At 37.9% G+C, this 26,342-nt stretch overlaps 1 protein-coding gene across 1 annotated transcript in view; it reads left to right on the top strand.

Annotated features, from left to right (window-relative positions):
- Positions 1–26,342, top strand: part of Dnah7 (dynein axonemal heavy chain 7) — a 285,457-nt gene that overhangs the window by 184,021 nt on the left and 75,094 nt on the right. Inside the window, exons 48-52 of the mRNA XM_008835602.2 lie at positions 2,777–2,931; positions 9,065–9,255; positions 16,114–16,247; positions 17,186–17,521; positions 24,687–24,813. Coding sequence (XP_008833824.1) covers positions 2,777–2,931; positions 9,065–9,255; positions 16,114–16,247; positions 17,186–17,521; positions 24,687–24,813 — 943 coding nt within the window. The remainder of the gene's footprint in view (positions 1–2,776; positions 2,932–9,064; positions 9,256–16,113; positions 16,248–17,185; positions 17,522–24,686; positions 24,814–26,342) is intronic.

The raw sequence follows: 26,342 nt of genomic DNA on the forward strand, positions 1-26,342 counted from the left end.
TTAGAAGAAGCATTTCATTACAGCTTTAACATATTCAGTAACACACTCCAGAGCAAGAGTACATCTCTTTCACAAGTGGCTGCAAGTTTCTAGGTTCACAGTTGAGTTAATACAGTTATACAATATTGAACTCAGTATAAGTCCTGTAAGACATAAAATATTTTAAAACATTTGTTAGCCAACAGGTCGGTGCTGGGAATCAAACCTGGGTCCTCTGCAAGAGTAGTCAGTGCTCTTAACCACTGAACCATCACTCTAGCTCTGCATTTATTGTATTTTGTACAGTTTTTTTTATTTTTTATTTTTAGGTGAAGACGTTGGGTAAAATGGGCTTATCTTGGTGAACATCAGAAGTCTTTCTTTTTTTCCTGATTTTTTTGTGACACTATTCGTTAGATCAGCATTTTCTCTGCAAAAATAATCATGTAGATAATTTAAATTTTTTAATGATTTGACTTATGTATTGTTAAATGTTTTTGCTTTTTCAAATTAGTGACTTATTAAATATAAAATTTATTTGATCTAAGGAAAAAAATGAAAATAGTTAGGAAATGGTAGGACTGCTCTAATACAGTAGTAGCATTCTGTGAAAGTGCCATGAATGTAATGTGGGTGAATTGTTGAAGAGGTTCATAATGAAAAAAAAGTAAGCAGGCTTGTGAGCCACGCAGTGTTGGAGCTGACCTTGAAGCATGAGTAGAACAGGGTCATGGAAAGATGGGGAAGAAGTGCTTTTTGGACAAAGGAACAGCATGAACCTGGGTATGATGGGTAAAAAATGTGGGGGCAACAGAAAGACAAGTGAGTTGCTCAGTTTCTTTGGAGAAGTCTAAACGCCTTTTAACACATCATTCTCCAAGCCTAGCAATATTCCTAAAATGTGACAGGACAAAAAATTTGCATGTTTATTATTTATTTTTTCAAAATATTTTATTTATTATTTTTATTTTATGTGTATGAGGGTATTGCCTGCATGTATGTGAGTGCACCTGTGTCGTGCAATGGTGTGGAGGTCAGAAGAGGGCTTTGGATTGCCCTGGAACTGGAGTTAAGGACAGTTCGTAGCCGCCATGTGGGTGCTGGGAATCAAACCCGAGTTCTCTGCAAAAGTAGTCAGTGCTCTTAACCACTGAGCCATCTCTCCAGCCCTGCATGTTTATTGTTTTTATTTCTTTATAATTTTCTTTCATACTCCTTTATTTTCTTAAGCATCTGGTTGTCTTTTTATTACTTGTATCTAAGATCTTATACTAATCTTGATCTGTTTCATTTCTAAATATAATTAATGTTATCGAGTAAAGGACCATGCCCTGGGTTTTTCATGTTGAAACCCTAGCCCATAATGGGCAGTTTGGAGCAGTCTTTAAGGTTAAGTAAGGTGATATGGGCAGAGACCTCCAATAAGATTAGTGTCATAGTAAGAAAAGAGACACCACAGGCTCTTGCACAGAGAAAAGTAACGTGAGGGCACATTGAGGTGGTGGCCATGTGCAAGTCAAGGAGGAGGGCCTCTGGAGAAACCAACTCTGAGGTTGAACTTTCACACTCAAGAACTGTGAGAGAATATCTGTTGTTTAAGCCACCAACTCTGTAGTATTTTGTTATGGTGGTTCAATTTGACTCACACCTTACATAATATGGAAATTAAGAAGCTAGTCTTTCTCCCTTTCCCCTTGAACTGCGTGCTTCCTATGAAGCTGGAACTTAATTACTTCCATTTTGGAAGAGTGTATTGAATACCATCCTGCTCCATCTGCACATTTGTTTTCCTACCATTATCTTTTATTTCCCCCTCTGCTCTTCTAATGTTCTACATGAATTTTCTCTGCTCAGTTTTAAAAGAACATGAGACTATTTTGAAGAAGTTGGCCAGAATTGTGGTTAGTGTCTATCGTAACACCTAAGAGAAAGCAAAAGAATAGTAATTAAAATGCTGACTATGTGTCACACAAGGCAAGAAGACACATCACTGTATTCCACAAGGAGATGGCAGATACTGGCTAACTTTTTCATAACACCCCTAACTCTGGAAATAAGCTGGATTTTAATGGGTACTACTCTTATTCTTAACACTTGCTGGGGGTATGTGAGTGAGAATAAACCAATAGCGATGAGCTCTCTTATGGTGTTAAATCCTAGTCTTCAGAGAACATTTTTCTGTCCACAGGAAACTCACAATCAGAAGCCAAGTTAACAAAGAGCTACACAGATGACGTGAAATATTGAAACAATGATTGTGCTCACAGTTATATCACTGAAGTGTTTGTAACTATTATGAAGGCTAGATGCTGTAACGCTATGTTTTTATATTTCTTTAGACCATTATATCTTTAATGGAGAGAGAGAGAGAGAGAGAGAGAGAGAGAGAGAGAGAGAGAACTTCCAATCCTTTATTTTTTTCTTGTACAAATGACAACATGTAGAAGCTAAGGAAATGAAATAACTTGTCCAGGTCACCAGAGTAATTGATGGCAAGTCGTAGTGAGAAACTGGAGTTCCATTGTGACATATTAGCAAGAGTAGTAGACATTTTCAAACATATAGCTTAACATTAGACTGTAAGTTTCAGAAAGGAGTAAAGGAATTTGTCTTTACTTTGTGTGATGACATTTGTAGTTGGTCTAGCAGCCTGTTCAGTTTAAATGTGCCTAGTTTTCTATAAAGAACATGGTTTTCCATAATGTTAAAAAGAAAAATATTACTAATAAATGGTAAATTTGAATAGCACAGAAATCAATCAAGGTTTGAGCATAATTACCTTTCTTCTTTTTTTCAGGAATGCAAGAAGGTGGCCTCTGATGATAGATCCTCAAGGTCAGGCTAATAAATGGATCAAGAACATGGAGAAAGCCAACAGTCTTCAGCTAATTAAACTTAATGATCCTGACTATGTCAGGACTCTGGAAAATTGCATCCAATTTGGCACTCCTGGTATGTAGACAATAACAAGTGGATATATGGAAATGTTTGGACAGGGCACAGTGAGTGCAAAGCTTGTAGGCTTTTGTAAACTGTTTTTTATTTTTTTAAAAAAGAAAGAAAACATCTGTGACAGGCTCACTGTAAGTGAAGACTTTGCTGGTCTCTCACTATTTATTAATGATGGAATGAGAATACTTGTGATTTGAGTTAACTGGGTCCCATTTTAAAATCTGGGTAGCTTATCAAATGGTGACCAAATAAATAGAAATACTTGTGAAACTATGCTGTATTTAGCCCCAGGAGAAGTTCAGCAAGCCCCTCTTGCTATTACAGCCAGCACAGTCTGGAAGAGTAAACATACCAGTAATCTTACAGTCATCTTAATTGGTTTTTGAGCATCAAGTGTAATTTTAAGATTTTTTTAATGGAAGCATGAAATGAAAAAGTCTAAAGAAAAATAAAAGATTTTGTGTGTATATAATGGACACACTGACGTGTACATACATGTGGTGTTTCACTCAATTGGTGTTCTTTAATTTTAAACTATTTTAAATTGCCACATAAAATTGTATATGTTTACTGGGTACAATGTTTTGATGTATGTGTACATTCTCTCAAATCAAGGAGAAGATATCCTCAAGCATTTATCATTTCCATGAGGTAAAAAATTCAAAATCTCTTCTAGCTTTTTAGAAAAGTATGCAATATGTTCTCTATAATTACCCTACTGTGAAATAGAGCAACTGTATCTAGGGTACAGTGGGTGATACAGGAGTTGCACAAAAAGGGAAACATAATCTCTACTCACAGATATTTCACTTGTGTGACATCAGGACCATTTATGTATTACTGTAATAAAGATGGAAGATGAGTATCTTTCACTAGCCATGTGCTGTTCTGGGCAGGGCCACTGGCTCTAGATTCAGAGTATTTCCCTTGCCACTCAGTGTTTGGCTTAGTAACTCAGTTTCCTCATCTACACATTAGCTGTATAGTGTGAGGAAGAAATTACTATTTATTGGACACTTAAAGTACTGTTTGATAAGTGCTCAATTCATATGGTTTGTTTGTTTGTGTTGTTTTTTACAGTACAGAGGATCACAGTCAGAACTTTGTGTAGGCTTAACACATGCTTTACCACTAGGCTGTACCCCAGCCCTATGTTTCTATAGTGTTGTTGAGCATGTTAGATGGTTTATTTGTATTATCTTAAAATACAATGAGAAAGTCACAGACGATGCCCTGTGTGAAATCAGAAAAAGGAATTCACATCTTAAATGCTTTAAGTAATTAAAATTACTTAATATAAATATTAAAATGTTCTTGGGATAATAAAAGACAAATGATACTTGAGCTTCTTCCATCTGCTTGGCATTCTTGAGAATTCACTGATTACAGCCACATATTGTGGTGTTTAAATTTCGTAATTATAGAGCAGAAGGGGTAACAGTGATCAATCTAGTGCTTTTCAAATTATAGATCATAACCACAGAAGAGAGAGCTACCCTACTGCATCTTAAACGATACTACATTATTGAAATACAATAGGAAAGGACAGAGCACTTGTGCTTGCCCATCACGAAGTAGGATGAGCATTAGCTCATGAATTCTTTAAGTTTTGTATGTGCATTGTGTACTGGATCAAGGATTGAAATGTATTTCTTTGAGTTGTGTCCATGAAAGTTTGAATTCCAATTGTAACTCATTGCTTCTTTTATTAACAAGGTAGATGGGGTATTAGAGAAAGTTAGTAAAATGGTTCAGTCAGGTTTGCACAGTCAGTTAAGGGGAGTGCTGGAAGTGGTCCCCAAGCCTTCTGCCTCTGTCCAGCCTTTTATTGTGTCCCATAAGCAAGACTTTCAGTCAATTTAACCTATTTTTTAAATGAATCACTTTAAATGGTTAATGATTTATTTACCATATCCTCTAACATTACTCATCAGAAAGAAGTGAAAAGTCTTTATCTGTCATAGAAAAAGAAACGACAGATTTTTAATCTATTTTTGTATTTCACTATCAAATAAAAGAATCAGTTACTGTTAAAGTTGGAAAACCTGAGTGGTTAAAGACGCTTCCATTTTAGAAGTTATCTTTAGATACTGGCCTATTCAGGCACCACGGCTTCTGATAATGCATCCTTCGCAGGTGGCCTGGGTTGAGATGGCAGAGGCTCAGTTCACCTGCCTCTCCTTCAACCAGGGCTACATGTCTTTTCTTTTTTGGTTTGAGTTTAAATAAAAATACTTTTCTGAGGAAAAAAAAAGATTCTGTTACTTAAAATGTTTGACAGTCAATGTTCTAGAAAGTAAAGATGCAGTGGTATCAGATACCCCAGTCAATAAGCTATGTAGAATATGGTCATTATATAAATATTGCTGAGAAAGAAGTCATTCCGTATAGATCTTTCAATACCATTCCATTGAATGGGAGAATGTGTGGACCTGGACCTTCCTTATCTTCCCATATTAACTGCTGGCATTTTCCTTTCAGTCCCCTTTGTGTTAAGGCTGCCAAACTACTTCTTAAATGTTTCTTTCATTTACTTATTTAGTCACTCCACTAATATGCATTTAATTTGCAGCTGCCCACCACACTAAGCTTCATGGCAGGCACTGGAAACACCACATGAACAAGACAGACCTGGTTGTTGCTTTCATGCAGCTTATTAGCTTAAAGAAAGACAGACTGGTGAACAGAGAACGAGGAAGTGGAGTTCTTACAGCAGTGTGGCATCGTTTCCTATCCTGTTCTCTTCCATACATTTAGGAAGTTCTTTTAAACTTCATCTTTTAGGACAGTGTAAATACATTGTTATGGTTTGGGATTAATGCATTGATGAACTTACAATCAAATGAACAATTGGGGGGATGGCTAGTTGGAGGAAGAAGGTTACTGGTCACATGTCTTTGAAGAGTATATTTTGTTTTTGACTGCCCCCCCTTCCTGGCTGCCATGAAGTGAGGAGCTTTCCCCTGCCATACCCTCTCTACCATGATGTTCTATTTTGCCACAGATCCATAGTGATGAGAACAAGTGACCATGGAGTGAAATCTTTGAAACCATAAAGCAAAATAAATCCTTCCTCTTTTAAGTTGTCTTTGTCTTTCTCCAGTGTCTTTGTCTCATCAATCAAAGTGACTAGTTCATACATATTTCCTAACCTTTGTTGTGGTTGCAGATAACCCAACTATGGATGGCTTTGATCAGATGATTAAGTTCTTGCCAATATGGTGCAAGTAGAAATGCCATTTGGGGCTCTCAAGAAGAATCCTTAAAGGATATTTCTTCCTTTCTTTCTGATGGGCAAAATGTGGATATGACTTGAAATACCTTATCAGCCATAGAGATCAAAGCCACATGTGGAGAGGGTGACACTGGCAAGATGAAGGGAACTTGGATCCCTCACAGATTAGACAGTCCTTTCAGCCCTCTGACAATTGCCTGAGGCTTCTCTTGACATAAAATATAAATCTCCCTTGTTGATGCTACTATTATTGGGAGTTTCTGACACAACTGAACCTTATTATAAATAGCATGCCCTGTCTACAGTGGGAAAATGAGAACAAATACTAACATACACTTTCCAGAAGAAAACATATATTTAGTTAAAGAAACAGGTAAAATGCCCAAATACAAATTTTTAATATATTTTTTACCTATCAAGTGGTAAATGCCACAATACCCAAGGCAAGACCTGACTAGACCTTTACTTCAGCTGTCTGTGCCTAAGCCGCTACACTGCATTAGTCCATGGTTTCCAAGTTGTGTGTGGGTCACAGGAAAGTACAGTGTCATCATGATGTCCAGCATTTGTTTATACAGTAATACTGTGTAAAAACAGGTCTATAAATAACCAAATGAGTTCTTACTGCAACTCAGCTTTTCAGGAAAGTAATCTGGTAATGTGATTTAAAATGTCCCTGAGAGTCCAGGAATTTCACATCTGGGACTCTAGCCTGATGAGCATCAGAAATAGACACAGAATTGGTCAAATGTTCACTGCATTGTATTAATAATAGTGAGAAAATGGAATAACGGAGACAAAAGAAAATTATCATTTAATATATAATGATGCACTCATTTTATTTAACTATGAAAAACAATAATTTTATAAGCAGAAAATGAAAGATTATAAGAGACAGGGGCCAGGGGTGGTGCATGACCATAATGAAACAAGAGTCTTGTGGGCTCCTAAGAACTTGTTCATATGAACTTACCACAATAGTGACAGCTTGCACAAGATCCATGCAAACAATCTGACAAAAACCACCACAGAACTGGGGAAATGGGTAGGAGACTCCAACCTTAACTAAGGAAATATTGGCAGCTGATCCCTTGCCGGGTGAGAGAGAGTTGATCTTTTTTAAGGGTGTGATGATAGATAGGGCTGAACAGGCTCCAGTGGATGAACTCACACTGAAGGACATCTGAGGACATGAATTTGACTCGATTTGGCTTAACATATATGACAGAATGCATGAAATCCTGTGGGTGGGCTATGGAGGGTGCAGATAGGGGAGTGGGTCTAAATATGATTAAGATGTATGAAATCCACAAAAATTCAACAAAAAGTTCACATTGAAAACATTTAAAAAGGGCTGGAGAGATGGCCCAGCGATTAAGAGCACTGGCTGCTTTTGCAGAGGACCCACATTTGAATCCTAGCACCTACATGGCAGCTAACAATCATCTGTAACTCCTGTTCCAGGGGATCTGATGCTCTCTGCTGACCTCTTTGGGAACTGCATGATGCACATGCACTTGCATACGTGCAAGCAATACACTCATACACATAAAATAAGAAAATAAGAAAAAAGAAATAATTTAAAAATAAAAAAGAAATTCTCTGCTATGTCTCTCTTTAGCCAAATTCCAAACAGTGAAGGAAACAGATTAGAAGATAGTTTTAGGAACTCTTTCAGCTTCCTGTGGGGAGGGAAGCACTCCGGAGTGCAAACATCTATCATCCCACTGCCTTGAGCACCCTCTTTCCAGTCCAGATTTACTCCTAGTCTTTTGAAGGACACATAGAAGGTGCCTTGATCCGAAATTGGCTGAACCTCAGCACGCTAATGTAAAACGTAACTTAGCAAATATGCTAGGATCCTTAACCATGTCAGAAGTCTTTTGTCTCTGGATTCTCTTCTAGAATGCTATCAGAAAGAAATATTCCTAAATGCCAAGTTTTGTTTCTAATGATAGTTATTGCTTAGAGCAGGAAAACATCTAAATACAATAGCATTAAAAACATCACTGGTTTAAAAATGAGAGAACAGTAATATGTTTATTAGAGTTTTAATAGTACTGGAATTTTTTAAGGAATAGCTTCCTTATTTATTTTATGCATATTTGCATGTGTTACCATATGCATGTGAAGGCCAGATGACAGTGTCAGATCCCTTGGAACTGGAGTTACAGATGGTTGTGGACTGCCCTGGGGGTGCTGGAAACCAAATCCAGGGATTGTAGAAGAGCATCGAGTGTTCTTAAGTCACTGAATCATCTTTCTAGTCCCAGGATAGGAAATTTTTATAATGTCAAGCAAACTAATCATGGCATAAAATTTGATATTTGTTTAATCTCAAGTATGTGTGAAAAATGGATAGAGGTATTGAAGGGTAAATTTTTCATTAAATAATTATGCTATATAAAGTTTTGTTAAATATTCTGTAAGTGTATATATGGCAATCTAAACTGTGATGGGGAGAGGAGAGAGAAACAGAGAATCTGATTAGAGGTAGCTGCTCAATTTCTTCCTTGTATGTTCCTGTATTTTGCAGATGTTCTACAATATGTATGAGTTATTTTATGAAAAAATTCAGTGATCTCTGAAATAACTATACTGGCAATGCTTTTTCTCTGTTATCATGGCTAGATCTCTAATGAGTGCCAGGTCAGCTGGGGTACCCCAAGCCAGGCTGGTTGGCTAAGGATGTGGAAGCTGGTGGGATGACCAGATGCTGATGATCCCTTACTATAAGCAAGCAGTATTTTTATGATGTTGTTCTTCTGTACTCTTAGAAGAAGAAAATAACTTTATAGGCAGGTGGGAATAGAAGCAATCTAGAAAGCCAAAAGAACTCAAGAATTGAATGTGGCTAGCCAATATTTAAAATAAAAATCTTTTTCTGACTGACTCCAGTGTTGCTAGAAAATGTTGGAGAAGAATTGGATCCAGTTCTGGAGCCTCTTCTACTGAAGCAAACCTTCAAGCAGGGTGGGAGTTTGTGCATCCGGCTTGGAGACTCTACCATTGAGTATGCCCCCGACTTCCGCTTCTACATCACCACAAAACTGAGAAACCCGCACTACCTCCCTGAGACGTCAGTCAAGGCCAGTACCTTAGTGAAACTTTCCTTATCAAACTTCATGATCACTGACTGCATTTTCCTCTTCAGCCATAAGAGGAACAGGTCTTCCCAAGAAAATTGAATTTTGTTTCTTTTTTGCATTTCCTGAAATTGTAATAATAATTTCCAAATGCTGCTCTTGTGCATGCCTGTGAGTACTAAAGGAACCTTCGACACTCTGGGAAGAAAGACCAGAATCTAATTTCCACAATTGGTACTATTCTTGGATTTTCATTGTTAAAAGCAGATGACACATAGTTACATTCTTTCTTTGCAATAAATGGTAGTATGTCATTATTGGAACTGACATTCGGAAACAGAACTCCAGTTTTCTTTCTCAGGCTAAGGCTGCTGATAACTGATTTTATAGAATTATTTTAAAAGAACTATTTTCTATCGATGTTCTTTTAAGATATTAAAACTTCCTTTAAAGGGAATAGTTAAAGTTTTATTCAATTAAAAGAATTGAGACATTGATCTACAGTTGGGCTCCTGGAGGTTTAGGGTCCATACCATAGCTTTGTCTCTCTAATTCTCAGCCCTGGTTGGCACTCAGTGTTTGTGAGGTGACTGAGTGAGCGAGTGAAAGGTGGGTTTGTTTCCAGAACCATCCATGAGAGGACATTAGGACATATTGATTCTGGCTTGGAAACTACATATAAAGAAAAGATTTATTCAGTGTGTTTGAATGCTCTCCTTTATTTGAAATATTTAAACTAACACAGGCATCTCTGAAGAGAGGCAAGGGATGGACCACCATGGACCACCATGGTGTAATTCATTCCTCCTGTGATGAATGAACAGGATGCCTGCTCTTAAAAGGTTCACACCATGCACAGAGCACAGTGTGTGCAGAGTGGCTGCATTGTGTGGACCAGAAAAGATGTTGGCAGTAGGGTAGTGGTGGCTGCAATATGTCTGGAGGTTCAGAGTTGACACACTTAGACTGGACATTAATGATGACAGGACTGGAGGAGATGGAGTGACAATTCAGCTGAGTTTTAAAAACATAATGGAATGCCATGGTCACTGTTTTAATTAGCTTAAATACATTATGTTATCTAAACACATGAAAAATACCTAGTATCTATTTGCCTATTAGGAAAGAGGCTCGCTTAGATAATTGCATGGATTTGAACAGCTGCTTTGTCTCTCACCAGATGTGTGATTTGGGTCACATCATTTTACCTCCCTGTGCCTCAGTCCTCTCATCCATAAATGATACTAATCAAAGTTGCCATATCATCAAGTGGTGTGAAGAATTATATAAATTAATCCATGTAAAGTGCTTAGAGTAAGGCTTAGTGGACAGTGTGCCTATGAGCGTTAACAATTAGCTTTATTTTAACTTTTATATAAGTGAAAAAGGATGAAGCCTAAGAGGAAATAAGATCCCAAGGCTGTTTTAGGAAAAAAATTAATAAACAATGTAGAAAACACTTTTAACTTTGCAACAAAGTATGTGAAAGTGTCACATGTGACATAATTCTTCCTTCAGTAATAACTGATTATGGTTGAAGTCGGAAGGCTCTATGGGGAGGAAACTGATTCTGGTTTAGCATTGAGATCTGTAACATCCCCAGAGTGCCTTACTGTTCTGTTATTTTTTAATTGCTGGGATTGATTAAACAGGGATTAGGAAACATAGGCAGTTATTGGCTTTCATTTCCAAATTTGAATATTTCCTTTCCCTTCTATGTTTTAGGACATTTCATATACCTTTTGCTTTCAAAAGCACTCTAGGGAAAGGTTTCTTGCTGCTATAATTCTTCTGAGTCTAAATGAAAATAAAATTATTTTACCATATTTATACAATTTTAAGTTGTCTATGAACATGTAGCTACATTTACATAATCTTGGTTTCAAAAGATCCAACTAGTAATGAATGCTTCCTGTATGAGAACGCAGGGAAATAAGAGTTACAAAATGTGCATTTTGCTGACACTGTTTTTGCATGAAAGTATGTGTGGCTTGTGTAGTTAGTATAATTATAATTTTTCATGAGTAAATGCCAAAATACTAGAGAACTGCATAACATCTAGGAAGTTTTCCAGGTTGCTGAATTTCAGAAATTGCTGATTATCTCATCTAAACTTTTGATTATGTCTATATAACCTATACTTAGTGTCATCATAGGCCAGCAACTGAGCAAGTGGAAAAGAATAAGCCAGATGACACCCAGTGCCCAGCACAAAGCAGAAGCCTGGGTGACTCACCTTTCTAGGGCACCAGAGGAGGCTACTTTACATCTATTGCCCAGGTAGTAAATCTCCATCCAAAAACAAAATGACTGTGTCCCTACAGAGGGAATAGTCTCTTACCAGGAAAGGTAGTGACCTGGGTATTCTCCTGTCAGGAGCCAGATCTCAGAATACTGGGATGAAAAGACAAAGATGAAGACAGGGCAGCGCCCCACTAACAGCGTTCCCTGCTTTCAATTTAAAGGAAAGGAAAACCTTTGTCAGCAGTTTACTAGTGAGGCAAAACCTCCGAACCTTCTACAGAACTCACAGCAATTTTAACAAGTAACATTTGGACCTTCCTTTTTTAAAATTTTAAATGGAACTTTAAAAAAATATTTTATTTATTATTTTTATTTTATATGTATGTGTGTATTGCCTGCATGTCATGCAATGCCCATGGAGGTCAGAAGAGACAGTTGGATCCCCTGGGACTGGAGTTACGGACAGTTGTTAGATGCCACATGGATGCTGGGATTTGAACCCCGGTCTTCTGCAAGAACAGTCAGTGTTCTTAACTGCTGAGTCCTTTTTTAAAATTTTAAATGGAACTTTAAAAAAATATTTTATTTATTATTTTTATTTTATATGTATGTGTGTATTGCCTGCTTGTAGGGAAGTATACCTGTGTCATACAGTGCCCGTGGAGGACAGAAGAGACTGTTGAATCCCATGGAACTAGAGCTATGGAACTAGAGCTGCCATGTGGGTGCTGGGATTCAAACTCGGATCTTCTGTCAGAACAGTCAGTGTTCTTAACCACTGAGCCATCTCTCCAGCCCCAAAGAACTTTTGTACATTTCATATAACAGTTCTTAAATTTAGACCCCTTCTCCCATTCATGCTCCATTTTCCCCATTGGACCTCATGTATTCTGCCAGACATGTTAAAGTCTATCTGTCAAGCATTTGTATTCAGATATCCTTCAGTGTAAATTCATTCAGTGGAGTCTAGTTAGCCTATCTAGAGATCATAAGTAAAGTAGTAATCAGTCTCCAATAATTCTCAGGCTGGCCCACCACCCATTTCTCTTGCTTCACTCTGGGCCCTTTTTTGATTGAGTTAGCACAGGTTCCGTGCTCAATGCCACCACTTCCACAAACTCACATTTGCAAGCTTCCAGTGGCCTGAAAGCCTCTGCTTCCCTGTGTTCATGAACCAGCTCTGGCTCTTACAATCTTTTTACCCTCTCTTCCACAATGGTCCCTGAGTTGTGGGTGGGTGAGGTTTAACATAGGAATCCTATCCTAACATAGGAGGCATTCACACCCTTTAGTCTCCTATTCTTTAAAATCCTTCCTTAAAAAAAACAAAACAAAACAAAAAAACCCCACCATCCCATTGTTAAGAAAACATTACTCATCCTTATGGGAAAGAGGTGGCTAATGTCATGGTCCTACAGTTTGTACCCTGTTTGAGTTGAGTTGAACAAGGCTGAACTCTTACCCTGAGCTCCTGTGTTGGAACTTGGTGAAGTGTGGAGTGGAGTGTGCAAACAGAAGGATTAGCTTCCTCTTCCTCCTTCTCTTCCTCCTCATCCTCTCTTCTTCATTTTTCTCCTTCTCTTCTTCCTCCCCTTACCCATTCATCCTTCTTTATGGTTAAAAAAACTATAGTATATATTTAAGCCGCATTTTCTGCCGATGGGCACCTAGGTTGGTTTCATAAGTTACCTATCGTGAAGTGCTGGAATAAACAGTGATGCACAAAGTTCTCATGATACATTGACTTGCAGTCCTTTGGGTAAATACCAAGGAGTGGTATAGCTGGGTCCTATAATAGATATGTTTCTAGTTTTTGAGAAACCTCCATAGAGGTTGAAGTGGTTTACAGTCCCACAAGCAGGGTATAATAAGGGTTCCATTTTGTCCACATCCATGTCAGCATTTGTTGTTTATTCTCCTAATGACTACCATTCTAGCTAGAATTATCTGGAATCTCAATATAGTTTTGATTTTTGTTACTCTGATGGGTTACTGAGTTCAAACATTTTTCATATGTTTTTGCCAATTATGTTTCATCCTTCGGGAACTTTTTGATTGGGTGGTTTGTTTTCTTGCTCTGCTTTTATTTTTGTTTTTATTTGGTACTTTATATATTCTAGGTGGTAATCTTATATCAGCTGTATAGTTGGAAGAGGAGATTTTTCTGCAATTCTGTGAACTGTCTCTTCACTCAACCATGGTTCCCTTGACTATACTTTTTAATTTCATAAGGTCCCATTTATCCATTGTTGGCCTTATTTCCCAAGTGACTGGGTTCCTATTCAGAAAGTCCTTGCCTGTGCCTTTATCTTGAAGTGTTTGCCCCACTTTTTCCTCTAATAGTTTCAGAGTTTCTGGTATTATATTAAGGCCTTTGATTTGGAGTTGATTTTTTTGTGCAGGGTTAGAGATAGGATCTAATTTCAATCTACATGTGGATATTCAATTTTTCCAGCACCACTTGGTAAAGAGGCTCTTTTCTCCGATATAATTTTTAGCATTTTTATGAAAAAATCAGGTGTTGATAGTTGCCTGGGTTTTTACTTGTATCTCTGTTCTAGTACATTGAGCTACACATCTGTTTTGAGAAGGCGCCTTTTCTAATCCAAATAAGATGCCTTGTCAAGCACAAGCGCCTTGGGTGGACTGAAATCAAAACATTACCACCTTACCACAGAAACGATTTAATAAGCCGCATATGTGGATGTGTGACTGGTTGTGACGTATCACATGTAGGTAGTTTGCACATTTGGTTTGTTTCTTTTCTACTTGTTCTCCTGTTTAAAGTTTTCATTAAAGCTCTGATTTGTTTATGATAAAATAGGAATTTTTACTGCAGGAATAGGAATTTTTCTCAGGAAGCTGTGATATACAATATATTTAAACCTCTTGAACAAAGTGGTCAATAACATGTAGCGTTCCCTACATGAGTTGTTACATGAGTTTAGAAGACTGATTCCTAGAAGGAAATGTCCTTTCACTGAGGAACTAATGAGAACTGGGGCAAACACCAGGCTGTGATTTGTCTCAGTCAATGAAATCACTATAGTATTTTCAAGGCTAGGGAAATATTTCTAACATTGTAAATAATAAAGAAAATGTTGGGCTCTTGTCTACATGTGATATAGACTATTTGTCTTCACTTATGCACAGTCTAGAACTGCTTCCTGGATAGTTGCTACACACCCTCCTGTGGTGGAATGGTGGACTTGGGCTTTCCCCTCAGGTGCCCACTTTCCCCTCTGCTTTCCTGTGCTGCTTCTAGAGAAGTGAACAAACTCATGACTGTATTCAACCAACTGTGTATTGTAGGGAGTTAGGACCCAATGAAAGTGCACAGCAAGTTGATGGGGGAGGAATGGAACACACTGGGAAGGTAGTCAAGAGCGGGTGGATCTGCAACTTGGAAAATGAAGAGCTGATCTGGTGGATTGCAAGGGTAAGGGTGTGCGATAGAGCAGACACTGAAGGACAAGCAGGGAGGCATTTAGTAATTCTCATACATGGGATTCCACCAAAAGTGCACAGTGTAGCTGAAATAAAAGATGTGAAAGGAACAAAGAAGGCTGAAGTCAGGGTTGAAGCCCTTAAGACATGTGGCATGTGGGCAGCAGACATGTCTGAAGACAAATACAAATACACGAGAATCAGTAAACTAAGAATTTCAGAGGAAGCCACTCTAGTAAGTGTTTATTGATTTGTAGATTCATTGGTGACCAGAGCCAGAAAGTTTCTGTTTTATTGCTGTGTGTTTGGATAAGTACATAGATACAGGGAAAGGAGCAGGTTGAAGGGGCTGGATAATTAAATGAAATGGAAATGGAAAACATATATGTGTGTATGTATAGCATTTTCATCAAAATATAGTTGTGAAACACAGAGATCAGAGATCATTCTACAGCTGGGAAAATTTGTGAGCAGTTCTTTTTAAAGGAGAGACTTGAGCATGGATATGTACCTATGGGAAAGAACCAGGAGAGGGAAAATTTTGAAGATGTGGCCAATGCACATGTGCATACCATACCCTGTGTTCACACAGAGAGAGACAGAGGCAGGGAGACAGAGAGACAGAGAGGTCTGTAAGAGCAATGAGGTATCTGGATGGAATGGATGGCAGCAGAGAGTCTTTGATGAACACTACTAAAATGTACATTTTTTAGTGTATGTTCATGCAGGACAGTGGCTCATTACCGTATTGCAAAAATACTTCACTAATGACAAATAATTGCAGTGTTCTTTTTTCTCTTTTCTCACAAGATTTTTACATTTTGACAGCATTAAGATCCTTAAAATGTAAATCAGCTAGTCCAGCCAATATTAAGGATTGTTTCTAGCCCAATTCTGATAGATTTCCCTATTAAAGAGTTGTCAGAAATGAGACCAGTTTGGACTGAAACTAATGAGAATGAATAACTAATCCCTTTAAGTCTTCTCTTTCATTCTGTGACAGACTTCTGTAGGTTTTGAAGTTAGTGGTCAGGCTTTAATTGGAGGCTTTGTGACCCTACTTGCATATATATTGCTGCTGCAAATGGACTCAGTTCTATGGACAGACCCTGAGCCATAAATTTTGTGAAAACAAAAGTACATTTTGAAAATGTGTTCTTTCACTTACAGGTGACATTGTTAAACTTCATGATAACTCCAGAGGGAATGCAAGATCAGCTTTTGGGAATTGTGGTGGCGCGAGAAAGGCCAGACCTTGAAGAAGAAAAGCAAGCCTTGATACTGCAAGGAGCTGAAAACAAAAGGTTTGATATGTCATGAAGCATAGAAACGTTGGGCACAATATAAATTAAAACACATTTTAAACATCTATTTAGTTAGATTTCATAGATATGCCAGATGGGATTTTTTTAAGATTTATTTTTAATTTTTATTCGTGTGTGTGTGTGTGTGTGTGTGTATGTGTGTGTGTGTATGTGTGCCATTTGTGTAAAGGCCAGAGAAACGCATACGGCCCCTTGGAACTGGGATTACAGGCAGTTGTGAGCCTCCTGATGGGAACTGTGGGTGCTGGGACCCAGGTTCGCTGCAAGAGCAGCAAGGGTTCTTAATTGCTGAGCCATCTTTCCAGCCCCCAAATGGGAAATTTTAAATGCAGGAGGTTACAGAGCCTCTGCATTAATTTACAACACTGCATTCCTGAGTCTGTTTCTTAGACACCAGAAGAAATGGAAAGTTTGCAGCATACACAGCACACAGTTTCAATCCTTCAGCAAAGTTTTTGCTCCAAAGTATTCACTATGTGACGGAGGCTCTGTGTTTTCATTGGAGCATGGTAGAATGAAAGTATGAATGTTGCATCCCATTTTCTGCTCATAATATCTATATTGTAAGTAAAGAGGGTGAAGTTCTAGGGGTCATGTAACATTTTAGAAAATAAATGGAGCGGCACTTCTGTTCGCTCCAAGCTGAGGCACAGGCTGGCAGAGAAGACTGGCTTGTCCTATTTCTCTCAAGGTATCACATAAATGATCATTAGTGAGGAAACTGGAGCAGGAAGGCCCATCTTTGTGACATTTTACAAGATAAGAAATTAATTACACAACATCCCTGTTACAGATACTTGTCACAAAGTGATGCATTTCTTTAAGGTTACAAGCTCTTTGTTTCTTATAGAAGGATACATATTTGAAGTGATTTTTAAGCCATTTGTTTTTGTTCTGAGAAAACTGTTTCATTCCAGGCAGTTAAAAGAAATAGAAGACAAGATTTTAGAAGTTCTTTCATCTTCAGAAGGCAATATATTAGAAGATGAAACTGCTATTAAGATATTATCTTCCTCCAAGGCTTTGGCTAATGAGATTTCTCAAAAGCAGGAAGTAGCTGAGGAGACAGAGAAAAAGATTGATGCCATGCGAATGGGCTATCGCCCAATTGCCATCCATTCCTCTATCCTGTTTTTCTCCATTGCTGATTTAGCCAACATTGAACCCATGTATCAGTATTCGCTGATCTGGTTCATTAACCTTTTCATCCTGTCCATTGAAAATTCAGAGAAATCAGAAGTCTTATCAAAAAGGTATGTAAAAGAAATACCAATTAATACTACATTTGTTATTTTATGGCTTTGACTGTTGTTTCAGAATGGCAGGAGCATCACAGCTGCGTGCCAAAAATGAATTTGGCTAATCATTTTCCCTAACATAAATCTGAGAGTCAGAAGTTAAACAGACATGTCCAACTCCAGTCTGTGAAGCAATTATTTACAAAGATATAGGTTTCTAATACAATTCTAGAAAAAGGAAACAGTTACCTCTATTTGCCATTTGCAAAACAGCTTAATGGCTAAAAGTATGTCCCCAAAGGAAACAACTCTCACTGTCTGTGAACCATTTCCCCAAAGCTGGGGTTTCACATTTGGATATAGAGCATATAAAATCTGTCAGGTGCCAGGGCAAAACCAAACCAACTAACCAAACAAACAAAAAACCAGAAACTACCGAAATCTGATTTTGATTAATTTTGGATAGTCACAGAATTTCTCACATATAATTATTATTTACATAAAATCGTATTTTACTGTTGACTGTTTTAAGAAGTGACAAGAATTAAATCTTGTTTAACAGTCTATGAGAGAATGAAAATTCATTTGATTTGTTATTACAGAATAGTTTGGCATTTGTTTCTAATGTTTAGGTTTTTTCTCTATTCTAGTTCTTAAAAGTTTTCAAGTTAGGAGGGATTGCTGAAGTAAGGGAAAACACATTTTTAGCTGGTCTTCCTTTTAAAAACTCCCAGTATGTGGGTTAGTCAAACATGCATGTCTGTTTGCTCTACTAGATTTCAAGTTTTGAGACAGGATTTCTATTTCCAAAGTTCCAGTACTTACTTCAGCACTCACTACATTATAACCACATAGTAAATGCTGCTCCTTTAAAAAATATTTATGTATTTATTTGTTTGTTTATTTATTTGTGTGTCATGTATATACACATTTGTGTGCGAGGGCATGAATGTGCAACAATGTACATGTGGAGGTCAGAGGGCAACCTCTGATGTTGGTCTTCACCTTCTACCTAGCTTGAGGCCGGGTCTCTCCTCTTCATCACTGCTCTTCCTCCAGACCAGCTGATTAGAAATGCTGGGATTACAGACATGCACTACCCCATTTGACTTTGATATGGGCTCAAGGATCTGAGCTCAGGTCCGCGGCTTCCATGGCAAGTGCTTTTACCAGCTGAGCCATCTCTCTGACCCATGATATTCCTTTTCACTGCAGTCCTTCATTTCAACTTTGGTTAAAACAATATGCACCAGAATGTTATCCTCTAAGTAGTTTAAAATCTAGGTTCTTGTTGGAGTTTTGAGAAAAGTTCTTTGGCTGACACTGAATACACATTTTTATAGGATTGAAAAATTATAACAAGTTCATGCTTTAAACATAACTCCTTTAATTTTCTCTTGTTATACCAAGTTAGAATTCATTTGAGATATTGGCATTTGTTTCTTTACTCTAGTAATGAACCCCTAGAAATTCAAAGAAATCAAGTCCTTTTTACCCAGATTTGGATAAAATATAGAAAACAAATGCGGCTTTTTTATTTGTAGTTAAAACTCTTTATTTAGAAATAATGCAGACCACTGTATATGTGAAATATTTAAAGATTAATAGAGAGGACATATTTAAAAATCTTTGGTGAACACAGTAGTATACCTATAATATGCAGATACAAATTTTCCTAAGGGACCATCCCTGTGTAACTAGCACTCAGCTCAAGACGGGAAACTTACCAGCATCCCAGAGACACCCTCTTGTCCACTTCCGGTCACTGACTTCACTTCCACACGGTAGCCATTGTCCCAGCTTCCAACACCACAGATGAGCTTGGCCTGTTTTAGAATTTGGTCTAAATAGAATCACTGTGAGAGTTCTAGGTCCAGCATTTTGCACTCAACGTTGTTTGCACATATTGTTTTGTGCAGTGCAATGTTTTGTCACTTTCATTTGTAAATAGTTCTCCATTGTGTGACTATTGTTGGGGAAAATAATTAAGAACTTAATCTTCTCCCAACCTAGACATCTTCTCCAGAAAGGCAGAGAGAAAGAAAGCAGTTTTATTATTGCATAAGCATGAAGCCAGAAATGTGCTGTACATCACAGGCAATCTGAAGAGAGGTTGCAAAAACAGAAGGCACTCTCACCCCTTTATACCAGCCAAGCATAAAGTCACACTTAGTTCATCCTCACTCTGCTAATGGAGAGGACCATCCGTGTTAGCAAATTAACTTTATCAGGAGGAAGAATAAACATTTCACACTTACATTAGGGGAGGCAGAGTTGTCTTTTGAACCAGAAGCCTGCTGAAGTCAGACTCCTGGCCTTCCACAGACACTGGGAGGGAGGAGGGCCTCTTCCCTTAATGTTTATATTTCAAAGAGAGCTTCCCAGGACCTTGACAGAGACAAGCAAGACTTGACTAGGTTTTGGAGGGATTTAAAAAAATAAACATTTCTGGGGGCTGGAGAGATGGCTCAGTAGTTAAGAACACTGGTTGTTCTTGCAGAAAACCTGGGTTCGAATCCCAGCACCCACATGGCAGCTAACAACTGTCCTAACTCCAGTTCCAGGGGATCCTACAGCCTCTTCTGTCCTCTGTGGGCATTGCATGACACAGGTGCACTTGCCTACACACAGGCAATACACACACATAAAATAAAAATAATAAATATAAAAAATAAATAAATAAAAACATTTTAGGGACTGGCAAGATGACTCAGTGGGGAAAGTGTTTGCTGCACAAACCTGATATGAGTTCAAATCCCTCTTTGAAGCCATAGTTGAAGAAGAGAACTGACTTTCAAGAATTGTTCTCTGACCTCCACAGATGCACTGTGGCACACCAGTACACACACACACACACACACACACACACACTTATAATAATAAATAAAATAAGAATTTTAAAAAGCACATTTCAAAGAGAAGAGAAAATACTTGGAATTTTTAGATTCTCTAAAAGCCTTTTGTCTTTAAGTTTTATTTTGCCTGACATTATGCCTGAAAGTACTTATCCATTCCACTGTTGAGCTTCTAGTCTAGGACCATGGTGAATGTTTGCTGATTGGAGCATCCCTGCATGTGGATTTGGTACAGACATGAGCACATCTGTGGTGGGTGGATGTCCAGGGATAGAGCTGACGGAGGACACACATACACTCCCTTGTTAACTGAGAGTCTTCTAGCTAATCCTGTTTCATCGTTTTGTTTTGCAGTGAAATAAGAGTTTCCAATTAAAAAGCTATCTGATGATCAGAAACTAAGGGAGAATGAATTCTCATAGAAATGATTTGTTATCTCCAAATAATTGGTAAACATGCTAAGTGCTGGATCTTAGCAGCTATTGGACTCAGCTTTCCCCAAAGCACAGAAAGCACAGACTATTTACAGTAGCTTGCTTTCCAAAATTGTTTTAGAATCTTAATATTGGTCTAAAACTACTTCTCATTTCTATGTACTGAAGTATATAAATGTATTTCATTCTTATTTGTTTTTGATGGTTATTATTCATAATTATTTAAGTGTAACATCAAGAACATAGTATGAGTTCTGTGGCAGATACCATGAAATTTCTATAATAATTTGTATTATTTATAAACTATGATTCATTACTGGGTATGTAGCTGTTGTTAAAATTCCTTGAGGGGGTGATGTAAACAATTCCCACCCCTCCTCCCTTGGTCCCAAAACCAACTGAGGTTCAATTCCACCAAAATGCACATTGGGAAACCAGTAAATTTATTGGACTTACTTACAGAGCAATGGGGGTAGGGTTTACTTATAGGAGTGTGGATGACCCCCACCAAGGCTACACCACAAAGTTTTCACCTGAGCACAGGTGATAGCTTACTCATAACCCCTTAAAATGGAGAGAAACCCTCCCTTAGCCTTCCCCAGCCTTTATGGTCTAGACCTTCTCTCAGGCCATGTGCAAATAGGGCTGAATTGCTTATCACAGGTTTGGAGGTGTGGCTGGATACTCAGGTGAGGGTTCCATGACTCTCCTGCCTCTCCCATGTGGGGCCTCACTAGTCCACAAGCCCAGCTATGATGATCTTAGGCAAGCAGGCACAGCTGAGCTCAGGAAGATGGTGGTCCTATTCAACAGTAGCAGATACTTAAATAACTGTAGCAAGAAAAAGATATAGAAAAAGATCGAACTAGGATATTGTTTTATTAAATTTGGGGTCAACCTGAACTCTTTATCTACATATGTACATATACATAAATACACTTACGTGCCTGAACGCACATAGAGATTTTTTTGTTTTTCTACCACTCCTGTCAAGATGCTTCTTTGCAATTAAATATTCTTCTGTAACATAGTTTTAGTAACTGTACTATTGTATGGTGTTTCACCTGAGAAGACCACTCAGACAAAGTTTTGCCAAATGAAAGCCTTTTATTAGCTGGCCAGTGACTACACAAGAGTGTTGGAACCCAAGTGCAGTGCCCTGTCAGTCAGTATTAGGGTAGGTTTTTATACAGAAAAACTTCATCCAGGGTGAGAAGTTTAAGTTTCTAAGCATTTCCACAGCTTAGGGGTGGAGAGCCCCCTAATAATTCCCATTTTGCAAAAGCAAGCCAAGCATACAGTACAGAAGCCATAAATCTGTGGTTAGCAGGAGCAACCAGGGACATGCTGACCTGTTCCCTTGGCAACTAGTGGCCTATTGCTGCATTTGCAGCTGAACCACACCTCTCTGTTCCCATACCCTGAGCCAACTGCCTTTTGGTTTCAGAGGCTAGATTCAGCCTAGACTTCAATATGGTATAATTATGATCAAGAAGGTGCCTTATCTCAATACAATATACATTTTATAAATATAATACAAAGAAGAAATAGGTATTATACATAATGTTGTAATAAATATCCATACTTATTTCTTTATTTGTAAGTTCCTTTCCTGGAAGTTTATTTAAATACATAATTCATCAGAGAAACATGAATTATTTTATGTCACTATATCACTTATCAATATATCAATATTGAATGATAGTTTTTAATCTTTTTTCCCACTGGAATAGTTTATTAAAATATCATATTTTAATCTATATACTTCATCACTAGTGAGACTGAACTCAACTCAAACTTCTAATAAGATTGAGAAAGGATGGAAAGATAGGGAAAATGTGGGGCTCATGAGAAGGAAAAGGAGCCCCTTACCCAGGCATCTGGTTGAAACCCCTCACCAACAACAGAGCAAGAATCCTACACAATTAAGGACTGATTGAAGGCTTTCTCCTCCCTTCTCAGCCACAAATCTATGGTTTTCTTGGACTCTCACCAGAAACCCCTTTTACAGGGAAGACAATTATCCTATGCCCTTTGTGTGTTGGTAGTGGCTCCTGGTTTTACCTTGCCAGGTTATAATCCCATCCAAGGCATCTCTGGAGCCACTTCAAGTATTCCTATTGAAAGAAAGATAATAATCATAATAATAAAGGTTTCTTGGCAACCTTTTGAGATGTGACTTGAGAGCCACCAAAATGGTGTACATAGGAAATGCCAACAATTGCTTACTCACTCTCTCTCCCTTGAGTATGGGTATGTCTTGTTTTCCCATATTATCCCTTGAGAAGCCGTACCCTCACTTTAGTGTGTTTAGTGTGTCTACATATGTACATATGCATAAATCCACTTACGTGTCTTTCTTTACATCTTGGTGCTTAAGCCTATATAAAACATCTTTAGTAAAATCACCGACTCTGCTTCATACACCATCTAGTCCTGAAATTCTTTTGAAGAAAGAATTCAGAATTCTTCTGAAGCCATGAATCTCAGTTTGGCCTGGATTGAGGTCCCTGAAAGTCCGGGGGAAGTGCTCAAACTGCTGAGGGTGGTGGTGTGGCATTGCCTCTGTCCCCTCACTGCTGACATTTTGACATTTTGACCACTAAAATAATCTTCCCCTTCTTATCTGCAAGAGGAATTTGATCTTTGAATGTGTACTTTTATTTTATTCTAGAAAGACCAAATTCAAGTTACCTGGTATTAATTATACTCTTACAGGAGACACAAATTTCATGCATGAAAAGACCTATTAACATAACAATGGAAACCAGAATAGAAGGGTTATTTAAAACTTCTAAGAACTCAACTGTATTTCAAGGACTATTTTCAAGGCCCTTTCTACTAAACTTCTTTTTTTTTCAGAGTTCTTAGCTAGAAATAAGATACATCCATTTGGTGTCATTCTCTTAATGGGAGTGCTGGTGAGGGGTAAAATAGTTAAGAAAATGGACAGAAGAGGAAGATGAGAACAACAATAACAAGGAACTAGGATGAGCCGTAGCCAAAGATGGCTGTCTAAAACTAGCTCAGATCTTGCCACAGATAAGGAGAATTTTTTTCCTAAACACATTAAGAAACAGTATACTTTTTTCTTACTCATAAACTATGTTGGTTTCTCCCCTGAATAATTGATCTGCTTAGAAGATCTGAGTCACTCATCCATGCTGGTCATCAGCTCTATATGTTTGCAGTCAACAACAGTTAAAATTATAGTTTTCATATCCAATGAAACAAGCATATTTGAAATTTTTGACTTCAGTGATCATTTCATGTAATAATCATGTTAAAAGGAATAAACCATCATATTAACACTAGGAATTATTAGGAATATAGATCACTCATGTTAACACTTATTAGAAAGTTGTTGGAAATTTTGTGATCACTTGTATTTCCGTGTTTTCTCTCTGGCAAATAGAAATGAACTTAAATTCGATCTCTTGATTTCTCCAATTTTGATAGAGTTGCGAGCTCAGTACTAAATGGCCATTAAACAAAAGGGTTATTAATTTTATTCATTTCATATACTATAAAATATTTATTTTGTAAAGAAGTCAAATTTCAGCACCCCCCCAAATGTTTTGCAGTTGAAAATAGCCTATAAATCCTTCAAAGAATTAAGACACCATGTACTTTTTTTTTCCTTAAAGGAAGATTTTTTTTTTTAATCACTCAACACTAAAATGCAATTCAAGTGTTTCTACCTTGTGTAGGCTCTCTAATCCTCAAATTAGTACATCCAGTGATTGAAGATTCTTCATTATTTGGGTGGGAAATATTTTACCAGAAAGTGTTAGAACACATATCTAAATGTTTGTACTGGCCTTTCTTAAGAGCATTTTCTTCATGGTGTAATGTATTATGTGTCTTCCCTTCTCCTCTGCTGGCCCTTAGGCTCCAAATTCTCAAGGATCACTTCACTTACTTACTCTATGTCAATGTCTGCCGGTCACTTTTTGAAAAGGACAAGATGCTTTTTTCCTTTTGTCTAACTGTGAATCTGCTGATACATGACAATGCGGTAAGTGAGGGTTTAATGTGTAAGATCACAAACATTGTCGTTACAAGAGGATGGCCTTGTGGGTGTACCATAACATGATGTCCACATCTAAGTTCTATGTGTCTTGATGAAATAATTTAAATATGGACTCAGAAGAAATCATGAAGATCATTTTATTGGGGTTTGAGAGAAGAACAGTTGGGTAGACAAGCTGAAATTCTCAGCAGGTGCTGGAAAGAGGAAGAAGAAGAGCAAAGCCTTCTGTAGTAGGGTCAGCCTTCGAGGACCACAAACAGCTGCAGAGGTGCTGGGCAATAGGTACTATTGGTGGTCAGGATCTGGGCCAGGCCTTTCCAGGTTCTTGGTGTCTTATTCAAGAATAAAATAAAGGCACACTCAGATTGCAATGTAGCAAGAATGTTTTATTCAAGGCAAAGTGATATTACAGATTGGAAAGGAATGTGCTGTCAAGATTGACAGTGGGCCACATGAATGAGAGTATTCCAGGGCCCTGGTTGTTGTTTAGGGCTTCCTTTTTTTGGACTTCAAGAGGTATTTGATTGCTAAGGGGCATAGCAGGGGTGGTTCTCTGTATGTGATCTTAATCAGATGCATGCTCAATTATGCATAGACATAAGATGGTAAATAGGGAATTTTCATTAATAGTTCACTTAGATGATGCAGTTTGCCTTATTTCACATACATCCCAAACCAGTTCAGGCTAAGATTGGCTTTCCTATTCTTGCATCCAGACATAGAGTATTATTAAATGGAATCGAAGTTTGATGGTTGTCAAAGGGAGGAGAAACTTATTTCATTGTTCAGAGTGGGCTGTGCATGATACAACTCAATGCAGGCTGGGGTCTTAGGTTGCTAACGGATTTCTAGGTGCATTGTTTAGAGGGGGAATCCATGACGGTACATGCAGATAAGGGCCCTCATCTACCAAGTACGCCATTGTTAGATGGTGGTAAAGATATTCAAGCAACTGCCTTGAGGAGGAGTTCCTAGAGAATATGAATATATTCTCTCCATGAAAGAGACAATTATTCCTCCCATCTCTTAGTTTATGTTCAGGTGAATCAGGTTTCCTGAGAAGTAGTCTCTGGACAGGTGATTAACAGGTCCAGTTAGATTTACTTTTAAGGGAGGGAAAATAATATGCACTATTCTCATCTTTAACATTAATGTCATGTCTCTACCCAGGGCCAGAGGTAGAACTTAGATTTTATTCTTTTAGCTGGGAAGAAATAGCTTTCCTAGAATGGGCCTCAGAAATGCCCTGAAACCTCCAAATTTTTATATGGTAAATAGAAGGTGGGGCCTAACCCATGAGTTAAGGGTCCCCCCTCACTGTCTTCTAAGCCTGCTAATGCTGGTGTAGTTTCCTAACACCATCATGTTAACATTGATTTACTAATTCATGAGTCTGCATGACAATATATGCATTGCCATGCAGACTAAGAGAGAGAGAGAGAGAGAGAGAGAGAGAGAGAGAGAGAGAGAGAGAGAGAGACAGAGACATAGACAGAGACAGAGACAGACAGTAG

This window comes from Nannospalax galili, unplaced genomic scaffold (genome assembly GCF_000622305.1).
Source record: "Nannospalax galili isolate Female #2095 unplaced genomic scaffold, S.galili_v1.0 scaffold115, whole genome shotgun sequence".
Taxonomy (NCBI): Eukaryota; Metazoa; Chordata; class Mammalia; order Rodentia; family Spalacidae; genus Nannospalax; species Nannospalax galili.